The 24769-nt window shown below is 42.9% G+C and overlaps 1 protein-coding gene across 2 annotated transcripts in view; it reads left to right on the top strand.

Annotated features, from left to right (window-relative positions):
* Window positions 1-24769, top strand: part of col27a1b (collagen, type XXVII, alpha 1b) — a 143468-nt gene that overhangs the window by 95421 nt on the left and 23278 nt on the right. For both annotated transcript variants that reach the window (XM_024003292.2, XM_070447120.1), the window contains 12 exons: window positions 137-190; window positions 5169-5222; window positions 5640-5693; window positions 5891-5935; window positions 11400-11453; window positions 11781-11825; window positions 12096-12149; window positions 13784-13837; window positions 15325-15378; window positions 16726-16779; window positions 23475-23528; window positions 24696-24740. In XM_024003292.2, coding sequence (XP_023859060.1) covers window positions 137-190; window positions 5169-5222; window positions 5640-5693; window positions 5891-5935; window positions 11400-11453; window positions 11781-11825; window positions 12096-12149; window positions 13784-13837; window positions 15325-15378; window positions 16726-16779; window positions 23475-23528; window positions 24696-24740 — 621 coding nt within the window. The remainder of the gene's footprint in view (window positions 1-136; window positions 191-5168; window positions 5223-5639; window positions 5694-5890; window positions 5936-11399; window positions 11454-11780; window positions 11826-12095; window positions 12150-13783; window positions 13838-15324; window positions 15379-16725; window positions 16780-23474; window positions 23529-24695; window positions 24741-24769) is intronic.

Below are 24769 nucleotides of genomic sequence, written 5' to 3' on the forward strand. Positions count from 1 at the left end.
TTCTCCATAGGCCCATCATACATTCCATTCCTACACAGTGAGAGGACAAAGGGATTTTGTCTGCTGCCTAAAGATGTACAATGGGCGTGAGGTGTCATAAACTACTAGGTTATCACTTTTGAAATCTCTCTCCTAGGGGGTGACCGGTGACCAAGGACCTGATGGTATACCTGGCCCTCCTGGCCAAGAGGTAAGGATCTGTGTGTGGGTGGAAAGATTACACATTACCTATATCAAATCAAATGTTATTTGTCACATGCCCCAAATACAACCTTACAGTGAAATGCTTACCCACAAGGCCTTAACCAACTAGGCAGTTAAGAAAAAAAKAGGTGTTAAGAAAGTATTTACTAAATAAACTGAAGTAAACAATAAAAAATACAAATAAAATAGAAAAATKACAAATAATTAAAGAGCAACAATAAAAAAAAACATAACGAGGCTATATACAGGGAGTACCGGTACAGAGACAATGTGCAGGGGCACAGGTTAGTCGAGTTAATATGTACATATGTAGAGGTAAAGTGACCATGCGTAGATAATAAACAAAGAGCAGCACCAGCGTAAAAATGGGGTGGTGGCATTTGGTTAGCTGTTCAGGAGTCTTATGGATTTCGGGTAGAAGCTGTTAAGAAGCCTTTTGGACCTAGACTTGGCACACTGGTACCGCTTGCTGTGTGGTAGCAGATGGAACAGTCTATGATTAGGGTGGCTAGAATCTTTGGCAATTTTTAGGGCCTTCCTCTGACACCGCCTATATAGAGGTCCTGGATGGCTGGAAGCTTGGCCACAGTGATGTACTGGACCGTACACACTACCCTCTGTAGTGCCTTACGGTCAGAGGCCGAGCAGTTGCCGTACCAGGCGGTGATGCAATCAGTCAGGATGCTCTCGATGGTGCAGATGTAGAAGTTTTGGAGGATCTGAGGACCCATGCCAAATCTTTTCAGTCTCCTGAGGGGGAATAGGCGTTGTCGTGCCCTCTTCACAACTGTCTTGGTTTGTTTGGACCATTCTAGTTTGTTAGTGATGTGGACATCAAGGAACTTGAAGCTCTCAACCTGCTCCACTACAGCCCTGTGGATGAGAATGGTGGCGTGCTCGGTCCTCCTTTTTCTGTAGTCCACAATCATCTCCTTTGTCTTGATCACGTTGAGGGAGAGGTTGTTATCCTGTCACCACACTGCCAGGTCTCTGACCTCCTCCTTACAGGCTGTCTCATTGTTGTCGGTGATCAGGCCTCCCATTGTTGTGTTGACGGCAAACTTAATGATGGTGTTGGAGTTGTGCTTGGCCATGCAGTCATGGGTGARCAGGGAGTACAGGAGGGGACTGAGCACGCACCCTTGAGGGGCCCCCGTGTTGAGGATCAGCGTGGCGGATGTGTTGTTACCTACTCTTACCACCTGGAGGTGGCCCGTCAGGAAGACCAAGATCCAGTTGCAGAGGGAGGCGTTTAGTCCCAGGATCTTTAGCTTAGTGATGAGCTTTGAGGGCACTATGGTGTTGAAACCTGAGCTGTAGTCAATGAATAGCATTCTCACGTAGGTGTTCCTTTTGTCCAGGTGGGAAAGGGCAGAGTGGAGTGCAATAGAGATTGCGTCATCTGTGGATCTGTTGGGCCGGTATGTAAATTGGAGTGGGTCTAAGGTTTCTGGGTTAATGGTGTTGATATAAGCCATGACCAGCCTTTCAAAGCACTTCATGACTACAGACGTGAGTGCTACGTGTCGGAAATCAATTCGGCAGGTTACCTCRGTGTTCTTGGGCACAGTGACTGCTTGGAACATGTTGGCATTACAGACACAGTCAGGGACTGGTTTAAAATGTCAGTGAAGACACTTGCCAGTTGGTCATGTCCTGGAGTACATGTCCTGGTCATCCGCTTGGCCCTGCGGCATTGTGAATTTTGACCTGTTTAAATGTCTTAATCACATCGGCTACGCAGAGCATGATCACACAGTCGTCCGGAACAGCTGATGCTCTCAAGCATGCTTCAGTGTTGCTTGTTTCGAAGCACGCATAGAAGGAATTTACAGTGGGAAGAAAAAGTATGTGAACCCTTGAGAATTACCTGSATTTCTGCATAAATTGATCATTTTATCTGATCTTCATCTAAGTCACAACAGTAGACAAACACAGTCTGCTTAAACTAATAAAACMCAAACAAWAWTTTTTCATGTCTTTATTCAACACACTGTGTAAACATTCACAGTTCAGGTTGGAAAAAGTATGTGAACCCTTTTATTTAATAAAATGTTGACCCTCCTTTGGCAGCAGAAACCTCAGCCAAATGTTTTCTGTATWTGCGGATCAGACCTGCACAACGGTCAGTAGGAATTTTGGACCATTCCTCTTCACAAAACTGTTTCAGTTCCACAATATTCTTGGGATGTCTGGTGTGAACCACTCTCAAGGTCATGCCACAGCATCTCAATCAGGTTGAGTTCAGGACTGACTGGGCCACTCCAGAAGGCATATTTTATTCTAATCAAGCCATTCTGTTGTTGATTTTGGGTTGTTGTTCTGTTGCATCACCTAACTACTGTTGAGCTTCAATTGGCAGACAGACAGTCTTACATTCTCCTGCAAAATGTCTTGATAAACTTGGGAATTCCTTTTCCATCGATGATACCAAGCTGTCCAGGCCCTGAGGCAGCAAAGCAGCCCCAAACCATGATGCTCCCTCCACCATACTTTACAGTTGGGATGAGGTTGTGATGTTGGTGTGCTTTGCCTTTTTTTCTCTCCACACATAGTGTTGTATGTTTCTCCCAAACTCCACAACTTTAGTTTCACCTGTCCACAGAATATTTTGCCAGTAGCGCTGTGGAACATCCAGGTAATCTTTTGCGAACTTCAGACGTGCAACAATGTTTTTTTTTGACAGCAGTGGCTTCTTCCATGGTGTCTTCCCATGAAAACCATTCTTGTTTAGTGTTTTACGTTTTGTAGACTCGTCAACAGAGATGTTAGCATCTTCCAGAGATTTCCGTAAGTCTTTAGCTGACACTCTAGGATTCTTCTTAACCTCATTGAGCATTCTGTGCTGTGCTCTTGCAGTCATCTTTGCAGGACGGTCACTCCTAGGGAGAGTAGCAACAGTGCTGAAATTTCTCCATTTATAGACAATTTGATTTACCGTGGACTGATTTTTAGAGATACTTTTGTAACCCTTTCCTGCTTTATGCAAGGCAACAATTCTTAATCTTAGGTCTTCTGAGATCTCTTTTGTTCGAGGCATGGTTCACATCAGGCAATGCTTTGTGTGAATTGCAAACTCACATTTTGAGTTTTTTTATGGGGCAGGGCAGCTCTAACCAAAATCTCCAATCTTGTCTCATTGATTCGACTCCAGGTTAGTTGACTCCTGACTCCAGTTAGCTTTTGGAGAAGTCATTAGACTAGGGGGTTCACAATTTTTCTAACCTATACTTTGAATGTTTAAATGATGTATTCAATATAGACAACAAAAATACAATAATTTGTGTGTTTATTTTAAGCACACTGTGTTTGTCTATTTTTGTGCTCTTGCAGTCATCTTTGCAGGACGGTCACTCCTAGGGAGAGTAGCAACAGTGAAGAAGATCAGATCAAATTTTATGTAAAWTTTTTGCAGAAATCCAGGTAATTCCAAAGAGTTCACATACTTTTTCTTGCCACTGTAGCTCGTCTGGTAGGCTTGTGTCACTGGGCAGCTCAGGCTGTACTTCCCTTTGTAGTCCGTAATAGTTTGCAAGCCCTGCCACATCCGACTAGCGTTCATCAATCACTGCAAATTGATGGTTCGTCGGAGGRCATAGCGGGATTTCTTATAAGCTTCCGGGTTAGAGTCCCGCTCCTTGAAAGCGGCAGCTCTGCCCTTCAGCTCCGTGCGGATGTTGCCTGTAATCCATGGCTTCTGGTTGGGATATGTACGTACGGTCACTGTGGGGATGACATCATCGATGCACTTATTGATGAAGCCAGTGACTGATGTGGTGTTCTCCTCAATGCCATCGGAAGAATCCCAGAACATATTCCAGTCTGTGCTAGCAAAACAGTCCTGTAGCTTAGCATCTGCGTCATCTGACCACTTCCGTATTGAGCGAGTCACTGGTACTTCCTGCTTTAGTTTTAGTTAGTAAGCATGAATCAGTAGGATAGAGTTATGGTCAGATTTGCCAAATGGAAGGTGAGGGAGAGCTTTGTACGCATCTCTGTGTGTGGAGTAAAGGTGGTCTGGAGTTTATTTTTCCTCTGGTTGCACATGTAACATGCTGGTACAAATTAGGGTAAACTGATTTAAGTTTCCCTGCATTAAAGTCTCCGGCCACTAGGAGCGCCGCCTCTGGATTAGCATTTTCTTTTTTGCTTATGACCTTATACAGCTCGTTGAGTGCGGTCTTAGTGCCAGCATCGGTTTGTGGTGGTAAATAGACAACTACAATAAATATACATGAAAACTCTCTTGGTAAATAGTGTGGCCTACAGCTTATCATGAGATACTCTACCTCAGGCGAGCAAAACCTCGAGACTTCATTCATATTTGATTTTATGCACCAGTTGTTATTGACAAATAGACACAAACCGCCACCCCTTGTCTTACCGGAGGCAGCTGTTCTATCTTGCCGATGCATGGAAACCGAGCCAGCTGTATGTTATCCATGTTGTCGTTCAGCCACGATTCAGTGAAACATAAGATATTACAGTTTTTAATGTCCAGTTGGTAGGATAGTCTTGATCGGAGTTCATGCAGTTATTATCCAATGATTGCACGTTGGCTAATATGACTGATGGTAGAAGCGGGTTACCCACTCGCCTTYGGATTCTTACAAGGCACCCCGACCTATAACACCTATATCTCAGTCTTTTCTTCATGCGAATGACGGGGATTTGGGACTTGTCCGTTGTCTGAAGTAAATCCTTTGTGTCCGACTCGTTAATTAAAAAATCTTTGTACAGTACGAGGTGAGTAATCACTGTTCTGATATCCAGAAGCTATTTTCGGTAATATGACACAGTGGCAGAAACATTATGTTCAAAATAAGTTACAAATAATGTGAAAAAACACACACAATAGCACAATTGGTTAGGAGCCTGTAACATGGCAGCCATGTCCTCCAGTGCCATTATATGGCGACATCATGTAATGGATTATATTCAACCTGTTCTCTGGTTGTCCACAGGGTTTCCCAGGAGACATCGGCCCACCAGGTCACAACGGCCCTGAAGGCCCAAAGGTATGTATACTGGCACTATCTTTCTGCATATCTAGTAGTGTATCATTGTCTTATGTCCGATGGTGCGATGATTCCATCTTCACATAGTTCATGGCAATGCGGTCGGTTAGAATGACACCATTTGTTTTGAAACAATGGTTGTGTATTTAACATCCTCATTTGGCGTAGTCGGCTGGATCAAGTACTTCTATGAGCAATGATAGCCCTTAGTGTTGAGAAGTGGTCTGGGAGGTTCAGTTGGTTTTTAGTGAATACAAAGAACGGTGGGTGGCAAGGAGCAGGCGCATGGACCTTGGAGGCCTTTCCTGGGGACTGTGGTGACTGCTGGGGACCAGTACTGTTTTACTGCCAGTGGTGCATCATGGACAGCAACATGGGTTCCGTACGCAATCTAACATTCTGTATCATTCTCCTCAGGGGAAGCCAGGGAACAGAGGTTTACTAGGGCCTAGAGGAACGGCTGGACTAGAGGTGGGATTGTCTTTAGTGTTCTGTATTTACTAAACATGTCAAGATTTAGTCTTACTTTGGCTATCTATGTAGTATGTATGTAAGAGATAAGACAGAAATCTGGCATTGCCACATAGGCCAGTGAAAATACAAAGTGTTTTTTTATGCATAGTGCTTTTGTCCCTGCCTTGACCCTCTGTCCTCATATTGTTTTCCAGGGCGATGAGGGGCCACTGGGACCACCTGGGCCAACAGGACCAGAGGTGAGTGCTGATTGGACAGCTCAAAACCAAAACAAGGACGTCCGAAAACACAATATGGGTCACTCAGCACAGGAAAACACCCAAATGTTCATCTCCACCATCAAAAAGCCTGTTTCATAACAATGACACTTCAGAGTGGGAGGCAATTTGCTGCAGTCCGTGTTTAAATCCAGCTGAATCACTATGATCTGGTTAGCTACATACCAGCAGCACTTGGCTAGCTGTCAGTCTATTGTGCAGAAAATCTATTTTGATAGATGGCTCACTGCTTATTGTGCATTTGTGGTAACGGTTTGGTCAGTAAAATTGCTGTGCTACCACCACATGGTGCTCATCTGTGATACAAAAACAACACCATTGGAAGAGATGGGATTATAAAAAAACAAAGCTTTATGGTTTTAAACCAATGAAAATAAAGCCACTCATTTATGCACCTAGTCAGCTATCCCAGTTAGAGAATTATGATTTCTTTGAAATAAGAAACTGTCCAAATATCTGCTTCCTGCATTCATTTTTAAAGTTGTTGCTTTTGGAACTCTGCCATTTTTCTAAACACTGACAGTAAATGTCAAGCCTCATTAAAATACTGAACATTGTATTTAAAAAAACGTCAGTTGGAAAGGCTGTTGTGAAATAATAACTCTTCGATCTCTCTTGCCTAATATTTTGCGAGCTTGTTAAGTCAAACTCCTCCAACGTAGACAGATAGATTCCCCATTCCTTACTCTAAATAATCATAAACATCTGGATATCTATGAGGATAGACTCTCTCTTTCTCTTCTCCTAGATCCATTAAGCTAGGTCTGAAAGCCAAACCTCTGATTGTGTCAGTTAGTGAGTGCATCCCAAATGGCACCTTATTCCCTATAAAGTGAACTACTTTTGACCAGGGGTCTAGTGGCCCTGGTCAAAAGTAGTGCACTATATAGGGAATAGGGTGCCATTTGGGATGAAGACAGTAGCCTTCGATTCCACCGTACTGCATCTTCCTGCGAGACATCCAATTTGCATCCATCATAGCCCCAATAGAGAGTTAATCTGGAGTCACCCGAAGTTCATACATCTGACTAAGCACATTAAATAACAGAGGATTCTAAACTGCCATCTCCAAAAGATGGAAACCACAACTAACTGAATATACTGATTCATTATAACACATAACACATTTGATCCAATTATATTTTAAAGGCCCAGTGCAGTCAAAATTACGTTTTCCTGTGTTTAAATATCATATTGAAAACAGCTGATGAAACTAAGACTGTAACAGTGTGAAGAAATGTGATCAGTGTTATTTCCTGATAATTGCTGGTTGAAAATGCAGTACAGGACCTTCTAATCAGCAGGTTTGCATGCACGGAAATGTTGGCTTTCCATGGTGACATCAACATGCAGTAAATTGGTTAATAGGCCAATTCCAAACCTCTCTGCCAATTTCTCCTCCCCACTCAGACCACTCCCAGACAATCCTAGCATAATTCTTGCTTGAGAAGTAGTTTTTTGCAAAAAAATATATTTTTGCCCATTTTAATGGAAATCCATTACAGTAGCTAGGTTTCCGTACAATTGTCGACAGATTTTCAGAATATTCAAAAATCTGCATTAAGAAAACATTTGCATTTTCCCACCAGTGCTGTGTTTCCACCAAATTGTGTGCAATGAGGTAGTGAACACAACATTTTATTTTTCGCTTTTGTTTAAAAAAATCAGAAGTACAATGTGTTTCCATCGCATTTTCAACACTTCCAATAGTTTTGTCAGAAAAACTGGTGCATTAAATAGCAAATGTGCCTACTCTGGTCTTGGCACCTGCGCTCTAGCCAACAGTTTGCAGATACATTGCAGGCGGCTAGTATACATGATGAGATTAGAATGGATAAGTGCAAGAATGTTTTTATTTGTCATACAGTAGTCAAGCATTGACCATCATGTCTCCAGAATAAGACCCCCGGAGCATCAAGCTCATCACCGGGCAGTTTCACCACCCTGTGAAGATTATCACAACTTACATCTGTAGCCTAGTACAGTAAATTGCATTGTTTCCCGAGTCATAGTGGCAGGATGACACACCATACCATTGTGTGACTCCAAGTTTACTTCGATATGTGCAAATATTGATATAATAATCATCATAAAGGCTTTTCCATCGCCATTTATCGCATAATACATTTTACAGACACAAAAAGATCCCACCGTGTCAAACGAACAAATTATCGGTTGGCATTTCTGAAAAAGTATCCAAAGGTCCTGTTTCCATCACAGCTGTCGAGATTTTTTTTTACGCGGTATAACTTTACTCGCATAAAAACTGTGGATGGAGAGAAACCTAGTTAGTAAAGTACTTAGTTGTTACCCAGAAATGATTTCATATTAATATAAAAATGTCTGCATTGGGCCTTTAATACTGTAACGCATTAGGGAACTTTGATGCTGAATTGTTTATGAGTCATTGAAAAATATAGAGTGGGATAGTGACGTTTCTATTCTCTGCCAGGAAAAAGCCTTTAGCAAAAACAATACAAAAGTATCACAGATTTTTTTGCATATTAAACTTTGACAATAGCGGAAGACATTCCACCAAATTTGTGTGAAAGCTGAGTGCTTTGTTGGCGCTCTTAATAACTTTTTGGAATGTTTTCTTATCACTCATTCAAAATAATAAAGACATTAATCACGTCACTCACCGGTTTCAGGAAGATAAGACAGTATACAAATTATTCCGTAAGGGGACACGTCTTGGACACACAATGGAGCTGTATGAAAGTATCATTGCAAACTTCATAATTTGCACACATCAATACAGACACACATCAAATCTAGGTTCTACTTACCGTATTATGTGTAGTAATGTAGATTTGGTAGTAGTGACTATAAGGTACAATACTATGGTTCTACTTACGACACGACGGTATTAGGCCTGATTACCAACAACGACGAGACAGCCTACGAGGAGGAGCCAGGCACTCTGACGGTGTGGTGCCAGGTAAACTCTCCCTCAATGTTAGCAAAACAAGGAGCTAATTGTGGATTTCAGGAGGATTTGGATTTCAGGCTTTGTGATGGCCACTCCAATACCTTGACTTTGTTGTCCTTAAGCCATTTTGCCACAATTTTGGAAGTATGCTTGGGGTCATTGTCCATTTGGAAGACCCATTTGCGACCAAGCTTTAACTTCCTGACTGATGTCTTGAGATGTTGCTTCAATATATCCACATAATTGTCCTGCCTCATGATGCCATCTAGTTTGTGAAGTGCACCAGTCCCTCCTGCAGCAAAACACCCCCACAACATGATGCTGCCATCCCCGTGTTTCACGGTTGGGATGGTGTTCTTCGGCATGCAAGCCTCTCCCTTTTTCCTCCAAACATAATGATCGTCATTATGGCCAAACAGTTCTATTTTTGTTTCATCAGAGCAGTGGACATTTCTTCTTCCTTGCTGAGTGGCCTTTCAGGTTCTGTCGATATAGGACTCGTTTTACTGTGGATATAGATACTTTTGTACTTGTTTCCTCCAGCATCTTCACAAGGTCCTTTGCTGTTGTTCTGGTATTGATTTGCACTTTTTGCACCAAAGTACATTCATCTCTAAGAGACACAACGCGTCTTCTTCCTGAGCGGCATGACGGCTGCGTGGTCCCATGGCGTTTATACTTGTGTACTATTGTTTGTACAGATGAACGTGGTACCTTCAGGTGTTTGAAAATTGCTCCTAAGGATGAACCAGACTTGTGGAGGTCTAAACAATTGTTGGAAAAATTACTTGTGTTATGCACGAAGTAGATGTCCTAACTGACTTGCCAAAACTATAGTTTGTTAACAAGAAATTTGTGGAGTGGTTGAAAAACTAGTTTTATTGACTCCAACATAAGTGTATGTAAACTTTCGACTTCAACTGTATGTCACTCCCTTTGGTTCTGTTTATTTTATTAAAACACTCACTCCCTGAACTTGCTTCCCGACTCTCAGCGCATATCGTGACAGAATGACACCTCACCAAAGGGAAGCGTCAGAGGGTGATTTTTATTAGATTTTTTTTGTTTTGGAGGTGGTATCGGGTCCGGGTGTCTGAACCGGAGCTTCCTGGGAGGCCTCAGCCGGTTTGTTGGGTTCCCCTGCTTCAACTGGCTCGACGGGTTTCCCTACCTCAGCTGGCACGATAGGCTCCCATGCCTCAGCTGGCTCGATAGGCTCCCATGCCTCAGTTGGTGAACAGGTTCCCGTGCCTTGACCGAGGCAACCGGGGAGGTCTCAGCCGGCTCATCAGGCTCGCACGCCTCAGCTGGTTTGTCAGGTTTCTGCGACTAAGCGGAGGAGACCGGTCCACGCCGGATCCCCGGGATTGTCCCTTTGGTTGGCGTCCTGCGGCCGGAGACGTGCGTCGGGGAGGGGGTACTGTCACGTGTGCTCCCTCTCCGGCCTCTAGGTCACCGGGCTGCTCGTTATGGAGCACACCTGTCACCATCGTTATGCGCACCTGCGCATCATCAGACTCACCTGCACTGCAATACCTCCTTGATTACCTGCCTTATATATGTCACTCCCTTTGGTTCCTTCCCCAGGTGTCATTGTTTCTGTTTCAGTTTCATGTCTGTGTGCTGTTAGTGTTTCTTGTTTGTATTATGTTCTGTTTATTTTATTAAAACACTCACTCCTTGAACTTGCTTCCCGACTCTCAGCGCACATCGTTACAATTAATTATGTAACCACATGGACACCTTGGTGAAGAAGTCACGACAGCGACTCTTCAAACTCAGGATTCTGAAGAAATTCAGCCTGTCCCTGAGGGTCCTCAGTGTTCTACAGGAGCACCATCGAGAGCATACTGTTGGGCTGCATCACAGCCTAGTGTGGCAACTCCACCACTGTGGACCGCAATGCGCTTCAGAGTGTGATGCGTGCAGCCGAACGCACTATTGGTTGCACACTGCCTGTCCTACAGGACACCTACAACACCAGGTGTTGCAGGAAGGCCAAGAAGATCATCAGGGACCCCAGCTACCCAAGCCATGCCCTGTTCTCCCCACTTCAATCAATCTGACACGGGCAGTACAGGAGCATCATCGCAAAAACTGGAAGACTGGCCAATAGTTTATACCCTCAGACCATCAGGCTGCTGAATAACCACCACTAGTCAGCTACCTGCTCCGCCCTCCCCCTACTACTCCCCATATGGATTTTCTCCCCCACCCCCTTAACAGTCATTACTCTGCCTCCCCTCAATGGACATGTATTTATGAATCACTGCTACAGTTGTTATGATGTGTATATACTGCTATTTCTATTTAGATTGTTTTTCTTATTGCCATTTTCATTATTTTATTAAAATTAGTCCTGCATGTTGGAGCTCGGAGCCTAAGATTTTCACTGTACCCTACAATCACACCTGCAACCCTGTACATGTGACTATTAATCACTCTGAATCTGATGAAGTACTGTACTATGGTTCATGTTTGTCTTCTGTTCAGGGCAGACCTGGAAGGCATGGATTCCCGGGGGAAACAGGAACCGAAGGATTGAAGGTCAGATCCTATTAAAATGATGCACCATTCAACTGGCTGAGTGTCTCTCTCTCGCCATCCGCCTGAGTCTATCACTATCACTGTCATCTGTCGTTAAACATGGACTCCCATGCTCTCTCTGCCTGTTTCTCTTTGTCTCTCTTGGCCTGTTTCTCTCTTTCTGTCTCTCTTTATCCCAATCTGTAAAGTCTTATTTAACTGTGTAAATTTGACATACATTTTCTACTACCAGGTGAACTGGCCTCTCACCACATTCTCTCTGGCTGATCTGAACTTTAAAAAGGTCTGAATCTGTTTATGAAATGCTAATTCAGTCTTCTGCTATAGGGTGAGACGGGAATAACCGGAGAGGTCGGAAAGCTTGGAGAGAGGGTAAAAGCTTCTCTCTCTCTCTCTGTCTCTCTCTGTTTGTTTACTTTACTCTCTGTGTGTGTGTGTGTGTGTGTGTGTGTGTGTGTGTGTGTGTGTGTGTGTGTGTGTGTGTGTGTGTGTGTGTGTGTGTGTGTGTGTGTGTGTGTGTGTGTGGTGTGTGTGTGTTGTGTATGTGTATGTGAGTTTGTGTTTTGCTTTTGCCCCACTGCTCCAAAGGCAATGGTGTAAGTACAGGACTTTGACTGTCTTTTCCTGTGTTGCTCTCTTCAGGGACTTGTGGGTTTTATCGGGCCTATTGGGGAGACAGGCCTAGCAGGAGAAAAGGTTAGATGTGCATCTTTACGTTAGACATTACAGGAAGACTTCTCATGTCATATATCTTATGGTGTCATATTGAAAGAGACTCTGATTCATATATGTTATTGTTCTACTTTCCCAGCGGGCTAAACTGGTTGAGATTATGTTATTACAGACAGTTGTAATCTGGTTCTAATTAAGTCATTTCAACCAGTTTTGCCTGCTGGGATTGCTTCCTGTTGATGTCTTGAGATATACAGTGCCTTCAGAAAGCACCTTGACTTTTTTCACATTTTGTTAAATTGAGATTTTTGGGTTACTGTCCTACACACAATACCCCATAATGTCAAAGTGGAATTATGTTTTTCAAAATGTTTAGAAATGTATAAAAATGTAAAGCTGAAATGTCTTGAGTCAAAGTATTCAACCCCTTTATTATGGCAAGCCTAAACAACTTCAGAAGTACAAATGTGCTTAACTAGTCACATAATACGTTGCAGGAACTCACTGTGCAATAATAGTGTTAAATGTGTGTTTTTTTTTTTAAGAAATACATTTGAAAAAAGCAGACATTGAATATCCCTTTGAGCATAGTGAAGTTATTAATTACACTTTGGTGTATCAATACATCCAGTCACTACAAAGATACACCTGTCCTTCGTAACTCAGTTGCTGGAGAGGAAGGAAAACACTCAGGGATTTTGCCTTTAGGCCAATGATGACTTTAAAACAGTTACTGAGTTTAATGGCTGTGAATGGAGAACACTGAGGATGGATCAACAACATTGTAGTTACTGCACAATACTAACCTAAATGACAGAGTAAAAAGAAGGAAGCCTGTACAGAATAAAAATATTCAAAAACATGCATCCTGTTTGCAATAAGGCACTAAAGTAAAACTGCAATAAATGTGGCAAAGAAAGAACTTAAACCTGATAACAAAGCGTTATGTTTGGGGCAAATCTAACAACAAATCATTGAGTATCACTCTTCATATTTTCAAGCATGGTGGTGGCAGCAATATGTTATGGGTATGCTTGTCATCGGCAAGGACTAGGGAGTAAAAATAAATGGAATAGCTCTAAGTACAGGCAAAATCGTAGAGGAAAACCTGGTTCAGTCTGCTTTCCAACAGACACTGGGAGACAAATTAACATTTCAGCTGGACAATAACCTAAAATCCAAGGCCAAATATATACTGGAGTTGCTTACCAAGATGACATGTAATGCTCCTGAGTGGCATAGTTACAGTTTTGACTTAAATAGGCTTCAAAATCTGTCAAGATTTGAAAATGGCTGTTTAGCAATGATCAACAACCAACTTGACAGAGCTTGAAGAGTGTGCAAATCATGTGCAAATAATTCTGAAAGCATGTTTTCACTTTGTCATTTTGGGCTATTGTGTGTTGACGGGTGAGGGGAAAAAAGATTTAATCAATTTTGAATTCAGGCTGTAACACAACAAGATGTGGAATAAGTCAAGGGTTATGAATACATTCTGAAGGCAATGTAACTATTACCCTGGGTTTCCCCTGACCTTGTGACCTGACTAGGACTAACTCCAGGCCCAGAGTTTTTCCTAGTCAGGTCATGTGGTCAGGAAAAACTCCTGGCCTTACTTATATAATACAGGGTCCTTATAATTATGTTTGTTTTCCCAGGGGGACCGTGGGGAGATGGGCTTGCCTGGACCGCCAGGGGAAAAGGGGGCGATGGTAAGGAGTAAGTCTGGACCCCGTCTCTCTTCCCAGGGGCATTCAACTCTATACGGGTAGGGTAATGTTCCATGTGGGGGTCTAGGGTTAGGACAGGGTGCCATGTGGGGGCTTGGCGATAAGGAATGGGGTACTAAGATAGGTATCATTGAAAAATAGTTATGTTTTGAGCTTGTATATCTTGTATGAAATTACGTTTTTGTTAGGTCATACTGGCCGACTTCATGTTGAGATGAACTGTAGCGAGAATAGTATTTATGTTGGATCTAAGTGTGCAGAAGTTTCCAAATAAGTTATTTTTTTTTTATATCTACTCTCAATACAAGCCTCTCAACTCAATGCCCAGTATGGTAGAAGCAGAAACATTTGCTTACACAGCAGAAAGACAGCTGGAGGTGCCATATTGTTTGTATCTTCAGGTAACTGCCAAAATAATGGAAACACTTSAGTTTATGAGTGATACAAAGTATATTGAAAGCAGGTTCTTCCACACAGGTGTGGTTCCTGAGTTAATTTAAAAGCAATTAACATCCCATCATGCTTAGGGTCATGTATAAACATTTTGGCCTGGCCATTATTTTGGCCATTATTTTGACTACCATGGCTATGCCCCCATAGTATAACAATGCCCCCATCCACAGGGCACGATTGGTCACTGAATGGTTTGATAAGTCACCAGATCTCAAACCAATTTAACACTTATGGGAAATTCTGGGGTGGTGCCTAAGACAGTGTTTTCCACCACTATCAACGAAACACCAAATTATGGAATTTCTCGTGGAAGAATGGTGTCGCATCCCTCCAGTAGAATCTATGCCAAGGCGCATTGAAGCTGTTTTGGCTTGTGGTGGATCAAGCCCAATTAAAACACTTTCTGTTGGTGTTTCCTTTATTTTGGCAATTACTTGTATATATCTTCACAACATAGTCAAATCATATGTTATTTCGGATGGGACGTAAAACAGGTGTACTGACTCTCTGTGGTCACTAAAGATTCTATGGCACTTATTGTAAGAGTAGGGGTGTTAACCCCGGTGTCCTGGCTAAATTCCCAATCTGGCCCACATACCATCATGGCGAACTAATGATCCCCAGCTTCCAATTGGCTCATTCATCCCCTCTCCTATCCCCTGTAACTATTCCCGCGGTCGTTGCTGTAAATGAGAATGTGTTCTCAGTCAACTTAGTTGTTTTTACTCAAAGCTGTTTATTGTATGACAACAAACATAAGGATGCAGCTATTGAGGAGAACTGGAGTAGGCCAGATACAGTATGACTCAGTACCTAAACTAACAAACTGTCCAGTCAGCCACATCATGCAGGCTAAGAATAGATACATTACATAAAAAATTGTTAAACAGACAACATATTGTCAATAGTCACCAGTTCACTTTCAGTATTATTTAGATTATGTAAAAAAGGGGTTAAATGGGTTTGAAGTATGATGGATGTCTTCATGGTGTTGTGGTGTTCTGTCTGTCTATCAGGGTCATCCTGGAACTCCTGGAGAGTGTGGCCCCTCTGGACCTCTAGGGATACCAGTAAGTAAAACCTGCTCACTTTACCTTTGTAGGACCGGTTTCCGGGACCCAGATTAAGCCTAATTCTGGACTAAAAACAACTTTCAATGGAGATTTTTTTGTTGTCCATGGAGTAGTCTTAAATTGGGTCTTTGAAACCGGCCCATAAGGTTATGGCACCATTTTAAACGTCCTGTGCCCTCCAGATTTACAAGAACAAACCCCATCACACCAATACTACTCCAAAATACCATCCTTTGTAATTTGCATTTGGCGGTCTAAGGCGCAGCATCTCAGTGCAAGAGGTGTCACTATAGTACCTGGTTCGAATCCAGGCTCTATCACATCTGGCTGTGATTGGGAGTCCCATAGGGCGGCGCACAATTGGCCCAGCGTCGTTCGGGTTTGGCCGGAGTAGGCCGTCATTGTAAATAAKAATTTGTTGACTTGCCTAGTTAAATCAAGGTTAAATCAAATAAAATACAGCATGGCAGAATGAACTCAGAAGCAAGACATCACTGCTGTAAACAGAAACTGAATCACAAACTGAATGAGACTTCAAGTTAGAACTTGTGTCCTATTTGGCACATCAGCTTGGCATAGAGTGAGTGTAGTTTATTAAAGTGTCTTTCAAGGTCAGACTAGAACTCTAAGTCTACTACCCATTCTGGCTCCTCAAAGGTCTGTTGCCTTTCTTGTTTGGAATCCAGCTACGTAAACATAGCCAATAAAGGTCTGTAACGAGGCCCACATAGTGACACTGCTAAGTCCTTTTACTCTTCGCTCGTTTGGAGACCAAAGACAGAGTTTTTCACACAAGGGGCGGTTGGGAGAAATCCCTCCTAGCACATACCTCTGTTGATGGGGAGTGAGAGTGACAGTCAGTCACTCAAACAGGCAGCTGTAAACTTTTCTTTAGTACCTCTGGCTAAAGCTAATGCAGCTCCCACCCTTTGCCTTTATAGCATGTCTACATGTCTCTAGTCTCTTTACGCCGTGCACTGACATCACACAAGTTGTGGCAAGACATGCCGGACTGTCTCAGAGCTGCTTTAGCAAACTGCACAGAAGACAGCAGGCGAGTACTTTACTCTAAAAGGTGAAAAATACTCTTCAACTTCTGACCAGGTGTTCTTTGAAAATGACATGCTTCATCTCAATAGAATCTCTTTTACAGGCATGACTAAACACATGTCCTTCAAGTGCATGATCTCAGCTCTTTGGTCATGATAGGGATGGATGGCATTCACTGGCATCCTGGAGACCCAGTCCAGCTTTCATTAGTCAGTCCTACAACTCGTCTCAGTGAGTGTTGTAACGTCATTGCCTTCCGTCATTTAATTGTGTTGTATGTTCTTCCTCCTGCAGGGCCAAGCCGGATCAAGGGGTCTCGGCGGGATCAGAGGACTCAAAGGCAGGAGGGTAAGGAATAAGGTTTCTTTAAGCATCTGTACTTTCTGCTATGAATTGTTATGGTGGTTATGAACTTGCTGTGTAACACAAGGTGGCATTGATGTGGATCAGTGGTCACCAACCTTTTCTGAGCCAAGATCACGTTCGCAGTCAAAAAGCAAGCCGAGATCTACCGCTCAGATAGTTTTTTTAACATGACTTAAAAAATGTAACATTTACCGAATAAAATAGTTCTGTAGGAATGAGGTTTAGGCAGTAGGCTTAAGACATTATCACAGCATATTGGCAATATGCCTGGCCTGTCAATACTGTTAAGTTCAGAGTGTTTCTGAACTTACAATGCCAAGCCCCAAGTCGTTATATATTTAAAAAAATGATTGTGCATTTTGCTATTTGCCTCATGACTCCTGCATGCTTTGACTACGAACTTTCTTTACCCAACCGTGGGACAGACTATGTCTGTTCCCACACTCTGGGACTCTGACTCTCTATTGGTTACACATACTTTTGGCCTCCCATCCCATTCTAACCACCTCTCGCCGGCTTTGTATTCATGATGAAATTGCTGTACAATATGATCTTGTTGCCATCTGATGCACATTCAGAGGTCATAAATCAGCACTGCAGAGCTCTCCCTGTACTAAGCCGTGCCTTGATTGTATTACTGTTGATGAAATCTGGAAATGTGCATGTACACCCTGGCCCATCTACTGTTGCTAGCCCCAATTCTGACTTGTGCTCTGATATCTGCTTCACTGATTTCTGCTCCCGTAAAAGCCTGGGTTTTCTGCACCTTAACAATAGAAGCTTATTACCTCAAATTGATCAATTGAAAGTGTGGGTTCACAGCTCCAATCCAGATGTGTCGGTCATTACTGAGACGTGGCTAAGGAAGAGTGTTTTGAATACTGATGTTAACCTTTCTGGTTATAACCTTTTTCGGCAAGACAGATCTTCCAAAGGTGGGGGAGTGGCAATCTTTACCAAGGATCTCCTTCAGTTCTCGGTTGTCTCCACCAAATCTGTCCCCAAACAATTTGATTTGCTGGTTTTATGTATTAAACTTTCAAATTGCTCTTTGTTGACTGTTGCTGGGTGCTATCGTCCTCCATCAGCACCGGCCTGTACCCTACCTACCCTAAGTTCTCTCCTGGCCCCTTACACTAAGTCTGAATTTGTCCTGCTAGGTGACATAAACTGCGACATGCTTAAACCACCTGACCTAGTCCTAAAGCAATGGAAATCCCCAAATCTTTCTCAGATTATTATCAATCCCACAAGGTATGACTCCAAGCACCCAGAAAAGGTTACTCTTCTTGATGTTATCCTCACAAATAATCCTGATAGGTATATGTCTGGTGTTTTCTGTAATGACCTTAGTGATCACTGTTTTACAGCCCGTGTTCGTAATGGCTGCTCAGTGAAACGACCTGTCCTGATTTGTCATAGACGCTTGCTAAAAAACTTTAATGAGCAAGCTTTCCTTCATGAACTGGCCTCTGTAAAATGGTATAGAATCAGCTTGATCCCCCTATGTCGAAGACGCTTGGACCTTTTTTTATATTTTCAGTGGTATTGTTAACAAACACGTCCCCATAAAGAAAATGAGAATTAAAAACAGGTTCAGCCCCTGGTTCGACCGTGATCTTTCAGAGTTACTCCACCTCAAGAATTCCATTTGGCGAAAGGCTCAGCACACGCATACTCTGGCTCTTGTGCAGGCAAATGAGAAATAAGGGCATTTAGGCTATCCGGAAGGCCAAAGTTAGTTACTTTAAGGAGCAGTTCTCTCTCTGTGGGTCTAACGCCAAGAAGTTCTGGAAAACTCTTAAAGACCTGGAGAATAAACCCTCCTCCTCACAGCTGCCCATGTCCTCTTAAAGTTGATGTGGTTGTTACTAACAAGAAGCACATGGCTGAGCTCTTTAATCACCACTTCATTTAAGCCAGGATTCCTATTTGACTCAGCCATGCCTCCTTGCCTGTCCAACATTTCCTCATCTCCCACCCCTTCTAATGCGACTATCCCCGATGCTTCTCCCTCTTCTTCCCTTGCCCCGCTACAAAGTTTCTCCCTGCAGGCAGTCACTGAGTCTGAGGTGCCAAAGGAGCTCCTGAAACTTGACCCCCAAAAAACATCTGGGTCAGATGGTTTAGACCCTTTCTTCAAGGTGACTGCCCCTATCATCGCCAATCTTCAAACTCTTTAACCTGTCTCTCCTTTCTGGGGAGGTTCCCATTGCTTGGAAGGCAGCCACAGGTCATCCTTTATTAAAGGGGGAGATCAAGCTGATCCTAACTGTTATAGGCCTATTTCTATTTTGCCCTGTTTATCAAAAGTGTTGGAAATCAACTGACTGGCTTTCTTGATGTCTATAGTATTCTCTCTGGTATGCAATCTGGTTTCCACTCAGCTTATGGATGTGTCACTGCAACCTTAAAGATCCTCAATTATGTCACCATTGCCCTTGATTCTAAGCAATGTTGTGCTGCTATTTTTATTGACTTGGCCAAAGCTTTTGATACGGTAGACCATTCCATTCTTGTGGGCTGGCTCAGGAGTATTGTGTCTCTGAGGGATCTTTGGCCTGGTTTGCTAACTACCTCTCAAAGAGTGCAGTGTATAAAGTCAAAAAATCTACTGTCTCAGCCACTGCCTGTCACCAAGGGAGTACCCTAAGGCTCAATCCCTGGCCCTATGCTTTTCTGAATTTACATCAATAACAATGCTCAGGCAGTAGGAACCTCTCCCATCCATTTATATGCAGATGATACAGTCTTATACTCAGCTGGCCACTCCCCGGAGTTTGTGTTAAAGGCTCGAGCTTTGATAACAAAATAGATCAGTTGGTGTAGAACTTGCGAGGCACTGCAGAGCTTAAATTGAAATAATTAGCTTTTTTATTTTACTGGACTGGTGGTATCTGCATCTAATGGTGATGGTGCTTTCAAGACACCTGGGAACTCCGAACAAAACAAGGTCAAATCATGATGTCCGTGATCTTCAGGTCGGAAAGTTGGAGTTCTAGAAAGATGCCAGAGTTTCCGACTTGGAATTCCAAGTTGGATGACTGTTCAAAACGATTTTTCCCAGTCTAATCTCGTTATTTCCGAGTTCTCAGTTGTCTTGAACGCACTGAAGTCGGAGGTCGGAGGGTTCTGAGTTCCCAGTTGTTTTGAACACGGCATTAGTCTCAGCGGAGGGAGAGAGCAGGGACCGTGAGAGGCAGACCCTCTGCTGCTCTCCTTCCTTTCCTCCGGTGATACTGACCAGAGAGATGGGACATCGTTTTTCACCTCATGGCGAAACTCGAGTCGCACCGAATCTGCCACATGCACAAATTCATGTTGTTCCTATGACCAGAGAAAGTGAAGTATTCCTCAATATTAAAATAGACACGACGAGCTGCTGATAATAATACAAATGCAGGCCTATCGATACACTTGGCTACTAATTAATTGCAGCTGCAGCGTGAGTGTTTTATGTTTTGGAATAGTGTTGAATAAAAACAGTGTTAAAAGTGCTGAATAAAAACTTTAACATGAACTTACTCATTAAAACAGCAGCTCTTTGCTGTATTGTTTGACAGTCTCTCTCCGTGGTCATGGTTTTAAAACTTTAAATCAAATCTTACGTAGGCTAGCATCAAACTTATCTGTGGCCGGGGTCCTGGAAGCTCTGTAGGCACGGTGATGTGAGCTATACAATTGACCAGTGCAGTAAGCATCCACGATTTAGCCACAGATCTCCCGGTCCGCCAGGTAGGCGGAGTTTGTCTTTTCAGACAAATTAAATTGTTCAAAATGGGTACAATTTGCTTACCTGGTGCGCAGGGCTTCTAAATCAAGTGCACCTGCCGCCAACAATTGTGATCAGCCAGTTAGCAACCACTGATTTAGATGGAAATCTGGACACAACATTCATTGAACGTTATACAGTAGATATGCTAGTGTGAGAGAACCAATATAGTACAACAAAGTACAATATACTACAACATACTGCCTGGATAAAGGGTTACCTCACCATTTATTGCACTGTAGGACTGCTCAACTGTGTGACTGATCTCTCTAATATGCATAAGTGGTATAATTTGGGGATATTGTTGAATCATTTTGCATAACTTGTTTACTATTCTAAGCATTCACAGATTGAATACTTAATAACCTATAATAGCAGTTAATTCTAAAAAGGTCTATAAAAATGAACCATAGAAGATCAATGCAATTAAACTCAGATGTGGCCCATTAAGCGATGGAAAAGGGGCAGAGATTCTTTAGTGGTGCAACAATCTTCTGACAGTATATCAGTATTCATAAATCAGTATTCATAAAGTACCTCCAATACAGATTTACCCAAACCCTGCCAGACAGTGATATCCTTTAGATCAGCAAAGCACCACCAACAAAGATCTGCAATGACTCCAGAAGCCAGTACCACAACAGCCTGGGGAGAGAGATGATAGATTCAGTATGTGTCTGAGAAAGAACGAAGTGAAACAATCATATCTTATATAGAGCAGGGAAGTACCACAAACAAAGATCTGCCCTGACTCTGCCAGATAATACCACAGCAGCACTGGGGAGAGAGATTAGACATACCGTTTATGTCTGAGAGAAGGATAGTAAGAGCACTTCTCCAACAACAGATAGTACTGTTTACTCAATAGCATCATTCCAAGTCCTCCTTTGTTAATTGTGTTTGCTGCGTATGTTGAGGTTGGACAGTGAGACTTTGAATTAGGTTAGAGAGGAACAAGGAGGTTATACATTCAGCTCTGTCGTGGACTCTAACCCCCTCTGGTGTGAGTTATCTTCATGACTCGTCAATCCTCAAGGGATGCATTTCGTTGAATCCTATGTGCGCAATTACCAAGCACATGTTGGCCACCTTGAATCTTTGACCTCGACCGTACACCCAGTCTCTAAGACCAAGAGCCGTGGCATTCACAGAGATGAAAATGATCGAGGGACACAGCAGTAACACATGGTCTGGTTGACTAGATACGATGCAGAACGAATCATGTCATTCCCTGTTAGTGGAGAGAATGGACCAGTGTAGTGAGGGAAGAATCGTCAGCGTCATGATCATCTCTGCTCCAAAAGAAACAGGGCCGGCCATTTCCCATCAATCAAATGTATTTATAAAGCCCTTTTTATATTAGCAGTTGTCACATAGTGCTTATACAGAAACCAAGCCTATAATCCCAGAGAGCAAGCAATGCAGATGTAGAAGCACAGTGGCTAGGAAAAACTCCCTAGAAAGGCTGGAACCTAGGAAGAAACCTAAAGAGGAACCAGGCTCTGAGGGGAGGCTAGTCCTCTTCTGGCTGTGCTGGCTGAAGATTATAAGAGTACATGGCCATTAAGTCTAGATCGTTCTTCAAGATGTTCATGGATGACCAGCAGGGTCAAATAATAATCACAGTGGTTATGGAGGGTGTAACAGGTCAGCACATCAGGAGTAAACGTCAGTTTGCTTTTCATAGCCAAGCATTCAGAGGTCAAGACAGCAGGTGTGGTAAAGAGAGAGAGGAGGGGGTCGAAACAGCATGTCCGGGAAAAGGTAGCACGACCGGTGAAAAGGTTAGGATTCCAAAGCCGCAGGCAGAACCACAGAAACTGGATCAGCAGCACAAAGGTGGATTGGGGACGGGGACAGCTAGGAGTTGTCAGGCCAGGTAGTCCTGAGGCATGATCCTAGGGCTCAGGTCCTCCGGGAGAGGAAAGAGAGAGAGACAGATGGGAGAACTCAGCAAACTGTATGACTGTATTTACATTCTTGTCTGTTCCTGTGCCATGCAGTATAGTACCCTCATCAGCAGATGTACTGGACTGCTGAAACTCCCAAGATCAATGAAATGTCTTTGGGGATATCAGGGCTGTCCTAGCAGTACTATCTACTCTGAGCCCAATTCACTGTTGGATATGGCTCCCAGACCTCCTATTTCCCCTGTGGTTATCCATCTATCAACTTTTCCAAGTTTCAGAATAGTATCTAATATCCTATGTACTCATGCTTATTGCCTGAGGCACATGGATAGAATTTCTTCAATTCTTTATCAAAATGAATAGGAATTTGTGAAACCATTCAATTATATGACTACGTTTTTCCACAGTGATCCTAGTATGGAGCCGTATAGGCATTCACATCTAATTGGTAGGGTCAGATGGAAAGGTCATGACAGGATTAGTCAGCAGTCAGATGGAAAGGTCATGACAGGTCATGATTAGTCAGCAGTAAGACTCTAGTCTTGTAAAGGTCATGTGTTCTCTGTGTGACACTGTTCTGAATGTTCAGTTGAATACCATGGTCATACAATAGCTGGTCTTGGGAAAAAGAACATAGACATCAGTGTGCATTGTATAGGGAAAACCACTAGCGTTTACTGAACCAACCACAGTCACATCTCCCTCTGTCTCCAATAATAACTCTTTCTTCTCAGTAACCACAGATTTGTGTTTTTAAGCACTTTCCCCAATTAACACTGCCATTAGGATGGGAACATTTAAGTGTGAACATTTGGACGTTTGTTAAAGCCTTTCTGACTGAAGAGCCCTTCATGGAGAAGAGAATACTTCATATTTCATGGATTAATCTCTCTCTTTCTGTCTCTCTCTCTTTCTCGTTTCTCGCTCCCCCCCTCTCTCTCTCCCTCCCCCTTCTCTCTCTCCCTCCCCCCCTCTCCCCCCTCTCTCTCCTACAGGGTCCGAGGGGTCCTGATGGTCCAGCTGGGGAGAAGGGGTCAGTTGGAGGAAAGGTGAGGATGGGGTTAAAAGTTCAGAGGTCACTCTATTGTTTGTTCTGCTGCATTGACCTCCTCAGTTACGGAACACTATGACTTCATTCCCCAATGAACACACCAACCACAGCCAATGGAAAACATGGATACTGCCACAGTCGCGGGAAGATGTTTTGAGTTGGGTGTGTCTTTATAAACGCATATCATGCAATTCTGTGTCATTTAGGCCTACGTGACAAAAGACATTATCAGAATATTTTTTTATACTACACAAATGACTGAAATGAGTGGCTACTCTAACGCTGACAAACAGATCAATACAAATTAACTGGTCTTGACCTGGACCGGGGCTAATGAAAAAGAGGGAGACACAGATTGTACAATATTAGAAGAAAATATACTGTATATTATAGGCTACTAAATCAACTTTCCAGTGGCACTGACTCACCCAATGATGAAGACAGCATGAATATGCGTAGCCTAGGCTTCGGACTGGTGATGGTCTCAAGATGGGCCTGAGCTACTTTCAAAATCAGTGAATTGTTGTGAGAAAAAAATGGTATCTTCGACTGACAGATTAGTCTTCTCTTTTCCGCAGTAGGCATTTGCTCTACCAAAATTGTATTTAGACATTTGTGAAAGGCCTATTGCTATTCACTGAAAGTACGAAGAGATATAGAATGCATAGAAAGAATCCACAGAACGAAAGTGCCCATTCAAGTCAGGACTGGCAGCCATTTTGAATGTACCCATGAGTTTACCAGTCAAATTGCCAGGGTGAGCCAAAACCCTTCTATGGATAATATTTGTATGGCTGCAACGCAACAAGTTGTTCGATATTTGGCAAGCATGCTGCCCAAATTCAGTCAGTGTTCAGACAGGAGTAATTATACAGTATAATTTGGCAAAATTAGTTACATTTATCAGGGGGTGCTGCAGTACCCTCAGCACCCCTACTTCACATGGCTATGGACTGCAATGCGGCATTGGTTTAGGTCTTAAATTGATACTTAAATATGTCCACATAAGAGTTTTTCAATTGGCTTTGTTCACAAGTCTTTAAATAGTTTGATTATTTTCAACATCTGAAGGACACTTTTTACGCAAGGGGGGAATCTAGGACAAGAGCTCTTATGTGTAAAGTGTGTGAAGCTGTAAGTGAGATTGACACGTGTTTTCTTACAGGGTCCTAATGGTCCACCAGGAAAATTTGGCTTCCCAGGGGAGATGGTACGTACAGGCAATTTCAAGATCACTAT

This window comes from Salvelinus sp. IW2-2015, linkage group LG15 (genome assembly GCF_002910315.2).
Source record: "Salvelinus sp. IW2-2015 linkage group LG15, ASM291031v2, whole genome shotgun sequence".
Classification (NCBI taxonomy): domain Eukaryota; kingdom Metazoa; phylum Chordata; class Actinopteri; order Salmoniformes; family Salmonidae; genus Salvelinus; species Salvelinus sp. IW2-2015.